We start from the raw sequence: 18,752 nt of genomic DNA, 5'->3' as shown, positions 1-18,752 counted from the left end.
TGTACTTTTTATTAAGTGTAAATTTAAATATATGATTAGATATATATAAAATATCTACATTCTAGTCGAGAGTAGGAAAATTAACTAAAAGAAAGAAAAGAGGCCACATTGTCATCTACAGTATGGTTTCCACAAATTCTCCCTACATGAAAGCTGTTAATTCAATAATAAAACTTGAACTTACTTTTTAGTGTAAAAAGCTGCTGAAGGCTTGTTCCCCACCTCCCTGGGCCAGAGGCCAATAAATTATAGTACTGAATATGAGATTGAAAAAAAAGTAAAGACAAGAAAAGCAAACATAGACAGCAGTAACCAAAATAGGTTTCAAATATTGTTAGGAAATTTCTGTCATTTCAAAATAAATCCAAGTCTACAATATCCATGTCGCGTCACTAAAAATTCCATGGTTAATGAGGCTTCAAAACCCTTGTTTGATCAGTTTCTCATATCCTCTTACCATACATAATTCTTAGAAAGGATTTTTGCCGGCCAGAACAAGTATTTTATTATTCAATTGGTTTAAGTTACTATAAACAGCCAGAAGTTTTAAATAATGGATCAAATTCATTTTTTTCCCAGTTTGCTACTATACAATTAGGACCTTTGATCTTTTTTACTATTCTCCAATCACTAGACTGCAGATGTAAAACAATACACATTTTATTTTAGATATTAATTATATACTTCATACTTGCTCAATAACTTTATCTCCCATGCATTCCATTCCAAATTCCAATGTCTCAGACTATTTATTTCAATAGTATAGCTCAAGTACTCCAGAAGAACTTTTCCAAAAGTATGGATAAAATCCCCAGACATTCTAAAGTTCATGGTTAAAAAAAAAACCCAAAAAAAAAAGCAAAAACGTTGCATCCAAGCAGCTTTACTTTATAAATTTTCAAATTCAAAAAAGAAGGTTATTAAGGGCTGTGAAAAACTCAATATAATAATGCAAATAAAATATTAATAAAGGAGAAAAAAACAACTAGTACTACTTTGAGGACTAAAAAGCTCTTTGATTCACTTTCTACTAAAATTGACCAACCCATCATTTGCAATCAAGTAACGGATGCCTAGCGAATGATCAGCGAGTCAACAATGTTGCTTACATGACATTAAGAAGCCAACAAGGAATTAAGCAAAAAAAAAGTGGTTTCTGCCTAAACACAAAACACGCGTGCACAAGTCAGTTTCTCAGGCTCCCACTTAACTTTTAGTGACTGTCAACTCACAATTCCAGTTATCATGTTTCCCATTCCATAGCATATAGAAATGCCAAATCATAAAGGCAAGCGAGAAAGCAAACCAATATACTTTCTTGTCCTTGTACTATGCAATTCTGAAATCAAATATACTTGCCTATTTTAATATTGGAGCCAGGCAAAAATAACTTAACTTCTTACTCCAGGAAATAACATGTTCTTGTAAAACGTAACCATGAACCAACTGAAATAGCCTGCTTGTTAATACCAACAGACTGATCATCAAGGCTTGCTTTAGATCTGTCCCCTCACTGTGACCACCAGTCCAAAGCTATTATGCATTAACCTCTGCAAAACCACAGCCACTTCCCTGCCTTGTAAGACCCATCTTAAAATCACCCAGTTCATACCGTACACTATACATAATCTCCCTGAATTTCCTCATTTGAAGCACTACCAAGACTATCAAGGTTATGGTCTCTTTCAATAGGTTTAATAAACCCAGCTGTGCTTGATCAATAGATATTTCTGGTGGATTTTTGGAAGACTGACAGTCCAAACAGGTACACTGATAAGGAGAAGTAGCAACCACTGTGACAGGAAACATCTAAAACTTTACAAACCAAGCACAGGAACTTAAAAATACATAACAGTCCATGTCAACAATAGTCCTCTTTATTTCAGTACACTCTCATAATGTACCTATATTAGAAGACAGAATAAAAATGAAGTTCATAGTGATAAATGATTGAGTCATTAATATAATCTTAAATCATCTTCAATATAATCTGTATAAGAAGACAGAGAAATGTATAATATATTTTACAGAGAGTTCTACCAAAATTAAATAATATTTTTAAAGTTTTGGCATGTACCCAAATATCAAATAATATTCTAAAAGTTTTGTCAAGTCTAGGTTTTGGCTCGACTGTCCAAGTGATGTATTCTCAGGAGCTCCAGTCAGCTGAGGTACCACCATACTGTGTTCAATCAAATACCAGCTTCTGAATTGCAAAGGAATGCTGTACCTTGGCCCTAAATTCAAGGTGCAATTCAAAGAATTCATGTTTTACAGTTGGCGAGTTAAGTCCACAGTCTTTGTAACCAGACAGAACAGAATTCTATCTTTAGCTTTACAATTTTCTAGACATGCAACCCTCAGCAAGTTAGTTAACTGTTCTGACCCTCAATTTCTTTGTCTGTTGAAAAAGAAAACAGAGAGAGAGGTCTGGAACAAGATGGCAAAATAGGAAGATCCTGAGCACACCTCCTCCCACAGATACACCAAAACCACAACTACGAATAAAACAACTATCTCTGAGAATAACTTGAAGACCAGCAGAACATATTTTCTACAACTAAGGATACAGAGAAAAGGCCATAATGAGATGGGTGGGAGGGACAGACACACAGTCTAGTCAGATCCCACACCCTGGTACAGCAACCCACAAAAGTGGGAGAGATGACCACCATGGAGTTCTCCGTTGAGGAGTAAGGGGTCCAAGCCCCACCTTGGGCTCCCCAGCCTGGGGAACCTGCACTGGGAAGACAAGTTCCCTTAATGTCTGGCTTTGAAAACCAGCAGGGCTTACATCCGGGAGGGATGGCAGGCTGTGGGAAACTGAGGCTCTGTTCTTGAAGAGCTTGTGCAGAAACTCACTCCCTCCAAGTCGCTGTGCAGAGGCAGCAGCTTGAAAAATGAGAAGGAGATTCATTGACTAATTTTAGGGTATGTGCAGGAGGGACAGATGTTTAGTGGAACTTTCTGCATGGATGGAAATGATAGCAAACTCCATTTTTTTTTTTTTTTCACTCTCCTTCCACCTAGCTCGCCTGGCACTGGTGGGTACCATTTCTATATCAACCTAGCTAACACTGTGTTCCCCTGAGGACTCACCTCACACAACCCACCTTCCCCAGCTGGCCCCTCCAAAGTGGCTCCTGCCCCACCCCACTCAGTGGATGGCCCTGGCTGGTATCGGCACTCTTCTGTAGCAGCTCCCATTCCAGGGGGCCAGTCCCTCATATCAGCACACTCATAGCAGTCATGGCCATATCTCTCAATCACCTTGGCTGGGGACCATCCCCACCCATCAGGGCATCTGCAGCAGTTACAGACAAGCCACACAGGTAGACGGGTCATGGGCCATCCCTGCCCACCAGTGTGTTTGCAGCCATCATGGCCCAACCACAACAGAAGGGTGCTTGCAGCCCAAACAGGGGACATCTGTGGAGCACCTGGCTCTGGTGACCAGTGGGGAATCATGCCACTGAGCCCCACAGGACACCTTCTACATAAGGCTACTTTTCCAAGACCAGGCGATGTAGCTGATATACTTAACACATAGAAACAAACACAGAGAATTAGGCAAAAAGAGTAGACAAAGAGACACCTGCTAAACAAGAAAAAGATAAAATAAGATAATTTAAGAATTAAATGAAATGGAGATAAGCAATTTACCAGAAAGGTTTTCAAAATAATAGTCATAAATATGTTCACCAAACTCAGGAGAAGAAGGGATAAACTCCGTGAGAACTTCAACAAAGAGATAGGAAAAATATAAAAGAGAACAAATCAGAACTGAAGAATGCAATAACTGAAATGGGAAATATACTAGAGAAAATCAACGGTAGATGAGAGGATGCAGGATGCAGAATAATGGATCAGCAACCTGGAAGACAGGGTAGTGGAAATCACCCAACCAGATTTAGAAAATGAGGATTAAAAAAAAGAATTTAAAAAATGAGGATAGTTTAAAGGATCTCTGAGACAACATCAAGTGAACTAACATTCACATTATAGGGTTTCCAGAAAGAGGGGGAAGAGGAAGAAAGGGACAGAAAAACTATTTGAGGAAATAATGGCTGAAAACTTCCCTAACCTGGTGAAAGAAACAGACATCCAAGTCCAGGAACATAAAGAGTCCCAAACAAGGTGAATCCAAGAGACCCACACCAAGACATACTGTGATTAAAATGTCAAAAGTTAAAGAGAGAATCTTAGAAGCAGCAAGAAAAAAAAAAAACAACTAGTTACATACATGAGAACCCCCAATCTGCTGATTTTTTAGCAGATACTTTATGTGCTAGGAGGGACTACATCAAACTGAAAAGATTCTGCACAGTCAAGGAAACAATCAACAAAACAAACGGCAATCTACTGAATGCAAATGATATATCTGATGAGAAGTTAATATCCAAAATATATAAAGAACTCATACAACTCAACGTTAAAAAAAAGCAATCTGATTATAAAATAGACAAAGGCCCTGAATAGACATTTTTCCAAAGAAGATGTACAGATGGCCAACAGACACATGAAAAGAAGTTCAATGTCACTAATCATCAGGAAAATGTGAATCAAAACCAAAGTGAGATACCATCTCATGTCTGTCATCAAAATGTTATCATCAAAATGACAACAAATAACAAGTGTTGATGAGGATATGGAGAAAAGGGAACCCTTGTGTGTTATTAGTGGGAATGTATATTGATGCAGCCCCAACGCAAAACAGTAAGGAGGTTTCTAAAAAATTAAAAAAATAGAACTACCATAAGATCCATCAATGCCACTTCTGGTTATTTATACAAAGAAAACAGAAACACTAATTTGAAAAGATATATCCACTCCCGTGTTCACTGTAGCACTGTTTACAACATCTAACATATGGAAGCAACCTAAGTATCCATTGATTGATAAATGGGTAAAGAAGATGTGGTGTGTATATATATATATATATATATATATATATATACACACACACACACACACACACACACACACACATATACGTGTGTGTACATATATATATACATACACACACACATACATACACATACATATACACGTACACATACACACACAGTGGAATACTACTCAGTCATACAAAATGATATCTTGCCACTTCTGACAACATGGGTGGACCTAGAGGGTATTATGCTAAGTGAAACAAGGCAGAAAGAGAAATTCAAATATTATATGATTTCACTTATATGTGGAATCTAAAAAACAAAATGAACAAATATAACAAAACTGCAACAGACTCATAGATACAGAGAACAAATTGGTAGTCACTAGAGGGGTGGGCAGTGTAGCGTTGGGCAAAATAGGTGAAGGGGATTAAGAGCTACAAATTTTCAGTTGTAAAATAATTAAGTCACAGGGATACAATGAATATAGTCAATAATATTGTAATAATATTGTAATAACTTTGTATGGTGACATGTTTACTCACTAGACTTACAGTGGTGATCAATTCATCATATATACAAATATAGATTAACAATGTTATACACCCAAAACTAATATAATATTTTATGTCAACTATAATTTAAAAAAAAAATACCAACCTCACAGAGCTATTGCAATGATTACAATGTAGAGTACTTAGCACCTTGTTAGTTGATGATGAAGAAACTTATTTTTTTCAAATAAATTTATTTATTTTTATTTATTTATTTTTGGCTGCATTGGGTCTTCGTTGCTGTGTGCGGGCTTTCTCTAGTTGCGGTGAGCGGGGGCTACTCTTCGTTGCGGTGCACAGGGTTCTCACTGCAGTGGCTTCTCTTGTTGCGGAGCACGGGCTCTAGGCGTGCGGGCTTCAGTAACTGTGGCTTGCAGGCTCTAGAGCACAGGCTCAGTAGTTGTGGCACAGGTGCTTAGTTGCTCCGTGGCATGTGGGATCTTCCTGGACCAGGGCTTGAACCCGTGTCCCCTTCATTGACAGGAGGATTCTTAACCACTGAGCCACCAGGGAAGTCCCAAGAAACTTATTAATACATATATTAGCAGGTACTATCATAAGTATTTGACATGTATGAACTAATTTAACTACTGCGATTCTACTTGTGGTAAAATCTATTAATTTCCCTGGTCTACAGATGAGAAGAATGAGGCTCAGGATATGAAATCACTTGCTGCAGTGACACAGTCAGCAAATGGAGAGCTGAGACTCAAATCCAGGCAGTTTGCTCCACAGTCCCACTCGTCCCAATCGTGCTGCTAAGCAATGAATGAAGTCAAAACTGGAGACAGTGAAAGTTTCAAGAAATCACATTGCATTTGAATATCCACCAAGTTATTAATGATTCTACCTGACGCATCTTGATTTTTCTTTATGATGAAAAGTCCTGGAGACAGTTAATGGAATCTGTACTGTTTACCACTTTTTTGAACTGAAGGAAAAACTTAAATCAATTACCTCTTAACCTGGCAAAATCCCATTCTTTTGCCTCACAAGGCACGGAGAGATAAACCATATAACCAGGTTAAAACTGTACATTGATGTTTGCGTTAATTATCTTGTTTCCTTGCACGTGGAAGAAACATTTTTAAAAAAAGCATTCCCCCCATGTTGGAACTAACGGAATGGGAGTATGATTGAAAAAAGAATACTGTTAGAGTCCTGTAAGTCATATCAAGGAAAATTTATCTGTGGATGGTACAGGATGGAGGATAGAGTGATCAATACAATTTGAAGATAAGATTACCTTTGCGAATAAAATCACATAAAACGAACCTAAAATAAATGAAATCAGCCCTTGATAAAACAAAACAATCCAAACTAAGCTATAGCCTTTGCCTGGGCAGCTAAGGAATTTGAGGTAATAATCAAATTCTAATTATGGTGAATAGCGTGTGGCTATAGCCTCAGCAATTTTTTTTTTTTTTACTCTGTGGGAATAAAGATTGCAACCTTCAGCATGCAAAAGGAATCTAGAGTGTAAGACTGCATCAGTTTTGTACAGAATTCTACAGTGTTGTCCCAGGGGAAGGGATGGCCTCACCCATGGTCACGAGTGTCCAGCCTCGGGGACATCCGCGGTTACAGCTCAGGCGGTGACCTCCATGCTCACGACTCATGTGAGTGTTCGCTGGCTTACAAATAGTTGGAAGTGCTTTCTTGCATTGTAGTTAACCTTAGCATAATTTAGCTTTGCACACAGATTAGACATTGTGAAATAATATTATCTCACAAACCTAAAGTTGCCGGAGCTGCTGTATAGCCAAGTGTCTTATTATAAATCAACAAATCAATCTTCTGGCCTACAGACCACGGGTCAAGAAATTTTCACTACGAAAGATCAGATAGTAAATATCTTAGGCTTGTAGTCTCAAGTCTCAAGGAACTGAGCTTGCAGTCTCAGTTCCAACTACTCAGTTTTGCTATCATTGTGCAAAAGTAGCCAAAAACAATACATGAACAAATGGGCATGGCTATTTTCCAAGAAAACTTTATTTATACAAACAGGCAATGGGCCAGACTTGACCCACAGGCTATTATTTGGCCAAGCTCTGTTACAGACCATCAGGATCTTGTGACAGCGCAGTTGGCAGAATACTGGCCTCCCAAAGACATTCATGTCCAGCCCCCAGAACCTGTGAATATGTCACCTTACATGGCAAAAAGGGCTTTGCTGATGTGATTAAGTCAATGATTTGGAGACAGGAAGATTATCCTAGATTATCCGGGTGGGTCTAACGCAATCACAAAGGTCCTAACAGAAAAGACGGAGGCAGGAAAGTTAGATTGAGAGAAGGAAACATGAGGATAGAAGCAGAAGTTAGAGTGATGAGGCCTGTAGAAGCCGGAAAAGGCAACAGGCAGATTCCCCTCTAGAGCCCCCAGAAGGAACTCTAAGCCCTGCCGACACTTCGATTATAGCCTAGTTAGACCCATTTTAAACTTCAGAACTCCAGATCTGTAAGGTAATAAATTCATGTGGTTGTAAGCCCCAAAGTTTGTAGTAATTAGTCACAGTAGCAGGAGGAAACTAATACATTGGGTTAGCATGGGTCTGACTAGGCCTCTGCAAACTGGGAATGTGTGAGAGGTTGTCTACGTCTGCTTGGTTAAGCTGTAACTATGTTTCTAGAATCCTTGCCCTGTGCTGTTTACAAGTTAGGTTTGAAAGGCAGAGGTGAAGTAGTAGCCATGACAATCTGAAGGTTGTAATGGTGAGATGCAGTTACAAACTAGCACAGAGGGGCCCATAAGTTGCAGGTTGCTGTCACTCTCCATCAGTTCCTGAGCCAGTTGACCCATCGTGGCCCCAGGACAACCACAGATGCTTAATGGTGGTCCTACAGGGGTGACAGTCACATAGAAGCCCAGCTTCCCATGGGATTCCTACAAACCTCTTCACCATCCTATTTTGGTGACCGGACATGCTTGGTTTATCAGAGTAACTGGTTTGTGACTCCTCTGAGCCTTCAGGTTCCCTCGGGGACCTTCATTTTCCCAGATCCTCCCAGATGGTTTAAGTTCTAATTCCTATATAAATCCCTTACACCAAAATGTATAATGGCTCTGCTTCCATGACTGATTCCTGACTGGTACAAGATACCTTAACAAGAGCAAATGTTGGACCCACAGATCCAGAGAGAAAATGTGTTGACCATGTCAAAGTGACACCATGTGTGAGACAGGCCCTGGGGAGCAGCCGGCCTCTCCAGATAGCATCCTTCTCTGTGACTCTGGCTACAATGGCCTGTAGCCATTGTACACGTCTACAAGTTCACATGCAAGAGCATTGGGAGGAAGGGGAAACAGTGATCTGGATCCAATCTCAGCTCTACCAGTGATCCTGGGCAAGTTCCTTAATTGTCCCAGTGATGTTTGCATGTCCAAAAAACGAAGGAGTGGGGGCTTCCCTGGTGGGGCAGTGGTTGAGAATCTGCCTGCCAATGCAGGGGACACAGGTTCGAGCCCTGGTCTGGGAAGATCCCACATGCCGCGGAGCAACTAGGCCCGTGAGTCACAATTACTGAGCCTGCGCGTCTGGAGCCTGTGCTCCTCAACAAGAGAGGCCGCGATAGTGAGAGGCCCGCACATCGCGATGAAGAGTGGCCCCCACTGGCCGCAACTAGAGAAAGCCCTCGCACAGAAACGAAGACCCAACACAGCCAAAAATAAATAAATAAATGAATAAAATTAAAAAAAAAAAAAAAAGAGTATTCTTTAAAAAAAAAACAAAAAAACGAAGGAGTGGTAGACTTTTCACAAATATTTGGTACCTTTTCCCTGAGGAAAGATCATACTTCCTTGTTTCCCTGTCCTAGTAAACGTAGGTAGGGCCATATGACTGGTTCTAGTTAATGAAACGTGAGGGTAAGTGATGTGCAGAAGCTTTAAGAACTGTCTTCTCTCTTTCACTTCTGCTGTGGTGACAGGCATTGTTCTAGTGAGAGGCACCCACATCAGCCAGGTCCCGGAGGGAAGGTGAGGTTTCAGGGGAGCTGCAGCCACCCATGATGAACACGCAGACTGGGTGAGAACTAAACACGTGTGGCTGTAATCCACCGACATGCTGGAAGTCACCTAACCATGACCCAGGCAATCCTGACTGTCTCAGGACTCAACTAGACGTTCCTTCCAGGTGATCTCAAACACTCTGATTTGTAGCAAACTTCAAGATGAGTTTTTAGATTAGCAATATATATGTAATTTCATTTTTCAAAATGTCCATAGACATAAAACAGAAGCCTAGTATAACTGCTTAAAATTAATTCACAGAAATATATATAATAAAATAATCTTTACATTAGTCCTTTATTTACATGGTGCCTGAAATCTACATAATATAGAAATCTACATAATACCTCAAATGACTGAATCTTGAAATAAAGAGACTGAATTGACAAAGTTAGTCAGGGCTGCACAGACACCATTAATGCAACCTCTTACAAAAGACTAGCTAATTATTTTTCTTTTCTACTGTCTCCTTAATATCACTTCCTGCTTTGAGCTGAAGAATTCATACTTGGGGCTTATCAACCTCAAACAGTAACAATTCAGAGACATTTAATTAACTGTGTACTGGGTAGTTGTATTTTTTAGGTTGTTACCTGTAACGTTCTTAGTTTAAAAATTTAGAGTAGTATCTTGATACCTAAGAATCAATCTATTAAATTGAAAAAAATAGCAGATTAGCACTACCTTTTTTTTTTTTAAATAGTCACTTGGAAATAAAGATGGTAAAAAAGAAAACAAGATAGGAAGAAGGGAGGGAAAAGGATGAAATGTTTAAAATATCACTGAGAATAAGGAAACTATGTGCAAATCCAACTTTTCCCAACCTTTGCAAAGAACGTCTCCTCTAAAGTTGGTGTTGACATTCCATTTTACTCCAAAGACCTTCATTAAGGGCTACAGAAGACACAATTTGTTTTATGTTGTTGTTTTCTCCCTTCTCATCCTAAAATGCTCAGTAGTGCCAAGTGTGCTACCATTTAACTGAACAGCATGTTGTAAAACAATGCACTTCATATATATTCAGTGAGAGTTCGCACTAGGAAACGATTAAGTCTGAGGTTTTCTAACCAAGGAATGAACAAAGACATGGCATTATCGTTGATCTAACTTTGTCAATTTCCAGTAAATGAAAACATGGCAGCTTTTAAATGGCAGGGGAATCTATTTTGAGGTGGTTAAGTAAACATAACTCTGGATATTGTACTCAGCCCTGTTTTGACCCTTACTCCTTATTTCAGAAACCTAAAATAGTTCCTGATTTCTTTCCAACCAAAAATTAAAATCCCAATCCCTGCCCTCCCTTACCTAAATGCCTTCAGTTCTCACAAAGTAGGAAATTTTCTCACTTTCTGTGGGAAAAATTGTTTCTCACAGTCTCTTTAAAATAATCATCAGGTCTTGATACTTACAAACGAAGCTTTCATAGATTAATCATTCATTTATTCATCCCACACTCATTCTACATTTACTGACTGCTTGCTATGTGTCAGGCAATATGCCCAATAATGGATGTCAGTGGTGAGTGAGACAGACCCTGTCCCTACCCTCATGGAGCTTGTGGTCCAGGGAAGAAGAAACAAAATTCAAATAATCATACAAAGATAAATGTAAAACTTGTCCCTGAGGAGGATGACTAGATGAAGAGGGTAGATAACCCAGATGAAGCGGGAGGGAAGATCTTTCAAGACAGAGAGGATGGCATATGCAAAGGTCCTGTGGCATATGCAAAGGCACCATGACATAAAATGTTTAAAATATAAACAAGAAGGAAAAGAGTAAAGGTTCATTCTTATATTCTTACATTCATTCTTACATTTACCTTCATCCTTTGATTCATTAACTTACTGTTTTGGGAGAAACTATAATACCATGTTAGGCATTCATGATAATCAACCATAAATTAAATTAACATGATCCCAATAAAAACACCATGAAGGTCAGAGTAAACAAAAAGTCAATGCCAATGGAGCTCACTGAAATCATGGACTAGTGTGGCAGACAGACAAGGGAATCACTTGTGGGAGACAGCACAAATGGTGCCCCACATTCTGTGCATAGGATGCTATGGGGACACATGGGCATCTAAATCCTGCCTGGGGCAAAAAGCACCAGTCAGGGGACTCTTGTCCTAGCCGAAGTGTTCCTGAAGCTGAGTTGTGGAGGGCTAGTTGAAGCAGGTGGGGGACTAAGAAAGGTAATCTTGGTAGAAGGAAGAGTTCATGCTATGGCATAGAGGCCTGATGACCTTCTCAGACCTTCTATGGTGTGAAAAATTTGAATATGAAGTAGGGGTAGATGAGTAAGAGGTTGGCAAGAGCCTTATGAGAAAAGCCTAAGGTAGGGGTTCCCAAATGTTTCAGCTCACAGCACCCTTAGTGCTTCACTCATTTCTTCATGCTTCCCTTAGGCAAAAAGAAATGCCTAAGGGTTTCCTTTCTTCAATAGCTGGGTGCAAACAATGTAAATATTTGTGTACTAACAACTCAATAGCCATTTGAAAAAGTAATACACATAAAGTGAGAGGAAACATAATACTTTGATTTCACTCTTAAATAACCATAATTGTTTGCTAATGGAATGGGGCTCCTGTTGGTACAGCGCAAGTCCGTAAACTTTGGAACTGGTTTGGACTCTGCCACCCACATTTCCTTTCCACATGATTTTTCACTCAGTGTTTCCTTTTAAATCACAATAATAGTCAAAAACCCAGCTTGGTAACCATAAGTTGGTTTTCTACATACACCTGAAGCTAACACAACATTGTAAATCAACTATATTTCAAAAAATTTTTTTTAAATTTTAAAAATTTTAAAAATAAAATTTACTTAAAAAAAAAAAAAAACCAGCTTGGGAGTAACACGGCATCATAGAAAGGAATGTTGCATAATTTTGAAACTGTACATTATCTTGAACCTAATAGTCTACATGGTGTCCAATAGATGTTGATTATCTGTATTTCTTTGCAAATTTTAAAGTATCCTGCCCCACCCCTGTGAGTTTTCTATGCTGTCCTGGGTGCCTGGGGCATCAATCTTGCCTATAGTTTAGGAAGCACAGGCTAAGGGAATTGGGTTTCATCCCAGAAACTATGGGGACTCTTAAGGGTTTCTAATTAAAGGGAAGGGAGGTATGCAATGGTCGGGTGTGTGTGTGTGTGCGTGTGTGTGTGCATTAAAGATGACTCTGGCAGGATATGTAAAAATCTAAAGTAAAACTTAAAAAAATTAAAACTTCAAGGAGACAGCTCAGTGGTTCAGCTGAGAAGTGATGGGAAGTGGCAGCTGGGATGGAGCAGAGTGGAGAGGGCAGCACAGGCTCTCGGCTGCCTCCCTGCCCCTGGCTCTCCCAGACGTCCTCTGAAGATCATTTCCATCCACTCTGATGGCTTCTGAGTCTCTGTCTGAGGGTGGTCTCTGGCTACAGGAGGTACTCACTGTGCAAGGGGTAAAGGGTAGCACCCCAAAATAAGACGATAGGAGCTCAGGGCACGCCAGCCCAAAATACGTCACTTTAGTATATTGATTGTTTGGAGTTGTCTGCACTTTAAAAACAGCAAATGCAGGGAGAGCCTGTCTCTGACATTCCTTATCTGCCTAAAGAGAGATCCTCCAAAGAAACTCAAGTGTCATGGATCCCCTCCCTGGGAGTGTCATCAAGCAGTGAGGATTGACCCTTATCATAGGACAAGACCTGAAATTGACACCACTGGCAGACAAACTCTGTCACAAACTATTATATCTCGCACCTAGTCTTCTAAGGTCTGTTAATCTTTCCCCCAAATCGTTTACTCTCCCCTAAGAGACATACGTACACCCACTTCTTCCTCTATTAAGATGGTACTTACGCTTGAATTCTAAGCCACTTCTTTGAGTCACTCTCTGGGTAATTCCCATGTATATATAGAGTATATGTGTTAATAAACTTTTGTTTATTTTTCTCTTGTTAATATGTTTTTTATTACAGGGGTCTCAGCCAAGAACTCAGAAGGGTAATTTTCTTCCCCTAAAGGGGCAACCTCAAACAAGAAGGGGTGGCAGGTTTGGTAGATAAATACCCCAGCTTCCTTGTCATTGGTGGGTTCTACATGGTTTCTCAGAGATTCCACAGCTAGACTGCTTATCGACACACCCTTTATAGGTTTTCTTCCTTCCCATCTCATTTCCCTGCTCCCTCATGGTGCTTCCTGGGAAATATAAACTCCCCAATAAATTCCTTGAACCCAGATACTTGTCTCAGAATCTGCTTTAGAGAGAACACAATCTAAGACAGAAGGATATGAGAGACATTAGGGAGGTCAAACGTGCTGCAATCGATGACTCAATGGAAGGAGAGAAGAGAAGGAGAGAAAAATCTAGAACGGTTCCTGGATTTCTGGCTGCATCTCAGGGCTCATGTCAGTGACACTCACAAAGGCATTGGCTAGAGAAGTTCAAGAAGCTTATCCTAGACACACTGAGACTGAGTGGGCTGTGAGACATGCAACAGAATTTTCCTTTCATAGTTGGATATTTGGTTACGGAGATCAGGAGAAAGGCCTTAGCTGGAACTGTGATTTGGGAATCAGGGACATGTAAGCAGTAACTGAAGCCCCGTCACCAGCAAAGTGTTAGGGTTTGACTGATGCAGGTAAGGAAAGACATACTGCTGTCCATGAAGAGCAGAGGGTGAATTAGTAAAGCCACAGAGGGCTTAAGCCAGAGAGGTGGTCACAAAGACTCTTAAGAAGGAACGGCCAAGTAGGAAGGAAGAGAAGAGAGGAGAGAGTTGTTCTGGAAGCTAAGAAAGGCAAGAGTCCTAAAGGAATGGTCCTGGTGGCAAGTACTGCAGTGAGCTCAAGTTAGATAAGGGCAAAAAGGTCAGGGAAGACTGTGTGATAATCACACCTGGGAAGTTGCAGAGAGCAGCCCTGAGGGCGAGTTTGGAGGAGACACACCTTGGTGGCCTAGAGGAATGAACTGATCTCAATTCTGGCTCTGCCTGGAGCCCTAGGGTGAGCTCACATCCTTCCTCATTTAAACAAGCAAGCTGACAGCATGTGAAACCCTCAGAGGGTGGTGCTTGCAGCCCATTCAGTAGCTGTAGACTGCTACAAAGGTTCCAAAGAGAATACTGTTTTTGTTGTTGTTGTTGTTTTGTTTTTCTTAAGTCTCAACAATGCTCTTCTGGTATCAGGTGAGCAATCACGCAGGCAGGGCACTGTGACCAGGGGTACAAAAAATGGAGAAGAACCAAATGAAGCTTCTGCCCATCCGGGTTTTTCAGCCCAGTAGGGCAGTTATTATACAACTGGTACTAACATGTAAAGTAGATAGTGGCAGATTCCAGCAAAAAGCTCCATTTCTCTACATCTCTCCTGTGCTTTCCATTCTTTAAAATAGATTCTTTTTTGTGAGTTTATAACTCTTCCATAAAGCTCTTCACAGCGAGCGTCCTGAGTGGCATTAACTGTCTCTGTGACTCTTCCCATGACGGGACGCAAAGATGATTTTCATGCAAACCTTCTTTTTCCAGTTACAAACCCTGAGGGCTGTGTCCTTCTCTATGCAGTGGATTCCTGTATGTGACTTAGATTCCATAGCATTTTCCAGTTTTATTTGGTTCTTACAACAATCCTCTGATATAGGCAGGGCAGGGGTTTTATTTTTTAATTACTTTTTTATTCCTATACCATAAAATTCACCATTTTAAAGTATGCAATTCAGTTTTTTTTTTCAATCATTTTCACAGAGTTGTGCAAGAATCATCATCATCATCTAATTCCAGAACATTTTCATCACTCCAAAAGGAAGCTCCATGCCCATTAGAAGTTACTTCTCATTCCTCCCTCATCCTCTATCCCCAACCCCTGGCAGCCATTAATCTTCTTTCCGTCTCTATGGATTTGCCCGTTCTGGACATTTCATATAAATGGAATCACAAGACGTGGCCTTCTGTGACTGGCTTCTTTCATTTAGCACAGCATTTTCAAGGTTCAGCCATGTCACAGTCTGTAACAGTATTTCATTCGTTCTATTGTTGAATAATATTCCATTGTATGGATGGACCATAATTGTTTATCCATACATTAACTGATGGGCATTTGGGTTGTTTCCACTTTGGGGCTATTTAGATAATGTCACTATGAACATTAGTGTATAAGTTTTTATGTGGACGTACGTTTCCAACGTTCTTGGGTAGATAGCCAGGAGTGGAATGGCTGGATCATATAGCAACTCTATGTTTAACTTTTGGGAACTGCCAGACTGTTTTCCACGTCAAATGTACCATTTTACATTCCCACTGCAATGTAGGAGGTTTCCAATTTCTCCACGTCCTCACTAACACTTATTATTTTCCATTGATATGATTAAAAAAGGCAAATTTTATTATTCCCCGCTTCACAGATAAAGAAGGATGGGACTACACAGCAATTAATTAGAAAAGCCAGGACTCAAATATTAGTTTTCAAATTCTTAGGCCAGCTTTCTTCCTGTGATACTACAAAGTCATTTTGAAACCATATAAACATTAAGATGTTATAAAGGCACAGAGTGATGTTCTTAAAAAAAACTCAGGTGTGATAACTCAGGGAGTGATGTGAATTTTACAACATGCACGTACACACACGTGTGTGTGCACACTACACGCACATTCACATCCATGTATGTGCACCCCATTCATTATGTTACTGGTTTAACGATGTACTCAACAGAATACCAATATACCAATGAGAAGCTTTCAAAAAAGCTGAACATAAATTACAGTAATAACTTTGATGATGAGAGAAGATGATTTGTTAGCATTAAAAGTACGTCTTTGTAGTTCTTCAGATTGATTTACGATGTGATTTTAGCCTGTGGTCCCCAAGATCTGGACATTTCACTCATGCCATCAGATCAGGATTATTTTAGAAGGAGGCACAGATTGCCTAAAGCTGAAGTATCCAAGTCTTCAAACTTCTTAAATGGTCCCAAAGCACAGTATTTTTAAATTTTCTCTATAGTATAGGTCCTTATAAAAATACATACTTGAAGTGTGGACCTTCATTTGATTATTATTTAAGCCAAAATTGTCAAAATCGGAGATGCTGTCATACAGGTTGTGTGAACAGAACAATAAAATCGACAGTGGCCCCTAAATTAGTCCCTGAAATTTATTTTTCTAACATAAATAATATAAATACATTCTGAGCACCATAACAGCATCCCCTCACTTGTCATAGGAAATGGACTAAATATATTTTCTTGTTTAAAGCAGAAGAAGGGTGTTGATGCAATATGTCAGAATCCTCACACCGAATGAAAATTTCTAGTCTGGAAGAAGTCAACTTCACAAGAAGGCAGTTAAGACTGCATTGTGAGAAAGTTTTCCCCGTTTTGTTAAAATCAAAACAGTAAAATGTGGAAAATAAATGAAGGCAGGCAATAAATATGGAATTGTCCATTTCAGATGCTTATTCCCCATGTTTCACATTAACACTATCACAGTGAACAGAACACATCTCTGAGTTATTAACAGCAAGTCTATGATGTTATATTTTGGTGATAATGTCACAGGTATATATTATGGAGAGTTCTGCTGAGCTTAAATTTGAAATAATTCTCCTAACTAATGGCTTACCATATTCAAATGTGTGCTAATTGGAAATATTGGCAAGTGTGTGATTACTTTGTATCTCTTGCCTGATGCATTAGATTTTTTAGTAACACAAAGAAATGTTGGCAGAGTTTTCTTTACCACTGTTTAAAAGAAAGAAGGTTTCTAATTACCTGTAATTTAAAAAATATGTTATACTGCAGTTGAGGTAGTTACAATTCCTAATAATGAAAGTAAAATAAGAACCTCAGATTTATTTAGATTTTTTAGCAAAGGAAAACTGTCAGAACTCCTTTCTCTAGGAATGTTATGCTTTTTTGTCCAGAAATGCTAACTTTTGGAAGGATGCACATGAAGTGGTACGAAGGGGAGGAAGTGTCTGCCTATTCAGCCACGTAAGTCAGATCAATCTGGGCATCAGTGAGGCATCGAACCAACAAACACTCCACGTCTCGAAGCCTTCCGTGCCTTAAGATCCAACCGAAAACCCTCCTTCAGTATCCCAGCTTGCCAGATACAAAAACTTACTATAGAATTACCAGATTCTGCCTTTGTGTTGCTGTTAAACAAGCAGTAATAAGACCACCTTAATATTGCTAACACATCTTTGTTCTAATGTTTATAGCATGAGTAAGATAAATCATAGATGCTAAACCAGTAGAAAATAGAAGGAAAGAGATAAGTTTTACTCCAGAGGATAAATACTGTATGACATTGGAGGTGAGCTAGCCTTTCTGTCTCTGACTTTGACCCACAAATACCCATGAATATATATGATTGGAATAGTGGCGATTATAGGTAATCAGGTAAGCAAGTTTTTATAAAATTGGGAGCAGAAAATATTCACAGAGCAGTTACTCTTCTCTGAAAGGCATAATGAGGAGCCCTTAGTTTATGCAAACAGTGCAGAGCCATTTCTTCGCCTTTTGCAAGAAGAAGTTAAATTCAGATTTAGCTCGCACACTTGCATGTAGTTTGCAGTGCTCTGCTAGGCTCATGTGTGTTAGACTGTGAGGCATGTAGATTCACACTCCTTTTAAAATAATGTAACTGATCTACAAGCAGTTGTGGTCATTTCTGTGAGGTTTGAGAGGCCATCTCATTGTCCTCTCTGCCTATACCCTTAGTTCTGCATCAGCCTGTGGGCAGAGAAACATGTGTGAAGCACATGTTGCAAAGCAGGGGCACCAGAACTTGTGCACTTGCTATTAGTGCATCTGTGTGAAACAGTTTGCTTTTTGAGAGCTCAATTGACAGAGAAAAAAATAGTTATTATTGGGGGAAAAACAGGGTATTATTGGGCTTCCTTGTATTTTTTTCACTCTTCAGCATAGTTTTTATTTTGAAATACATTTACTATGTTTAGAACCTTTAAAGGCGTTATCCGTGAAACTTTGTTTCTAAAGTTGGGAGCACTTGAAATCTTTAAAATAATTTTTAGCAATCTATGACTCTGTAAAAAACATATATGTATATACTATATATATGTATATATATACATACTATATATGCTATATACACAGAATTTTATATATAAACACATATAATATATATAATATACAGTGTACATATATATACTACATGTAGTATTAAAATACACACATAACCATATTACTGTAGCAGTTAACAAATGAGTGTAGTTCCAATATCAATGCTGGTTGATATTTTCATTTACATTAACAAATAAGACAAAAACAAAATAACAAAGACATATATCAGA

At 39.2% G+C, this 18,752-nt stretch overlaps 1 protein-coding gene across 8 annotated transcripts in view; it reads right to left on the bottom strand.

Moving 5' to 3' along the window:
* MACROD2 (mono-ADP ribosylhydrolase 2) overlaps positions 1 to 18,752 on the bottom strand; it is a 1,990,905-nt gene that overhangs the window by 782,455 nt on the left and 1,189,698 nt on the right. Inside the window, exon 7 of one of the 8 annotated variants that reach the window (XM_082359156.1) lies at positions 5,888 to 6,201. The exons of the other annotated variants lie outside the window; for them this stretch is intronic. Within the exon in view, the coding sequence (XP_082215282.1) occupies positions 6,100 to 6,201 (102 nt within the window). The 3' untranslated portion in view covers positions 5,888 to 6,099. Of the gene's footprint in view, positions 1 to 5,887; positions 6,202 to 18,752 lie in introns of those variants that run through there. 8 annotated transcript variants of the gene reach the window in all.

Source organism: Balaenoptera borealis (assembly GCF_965194805.1).
Source record: "Balaenoptera borealis genome assembly, chromosome: 16".
Classification (NCBI taxonomy): domain Eukaryota; kingdom Metazoa; phylum Chordata; class Mammalia; order Artiodactyla; family Balaenopteridae; genus Balaenoptera; species Balaenoptera borealis.
This window is presented reverse-complemented; position numbering and strand designations above follow the sequence as displayed.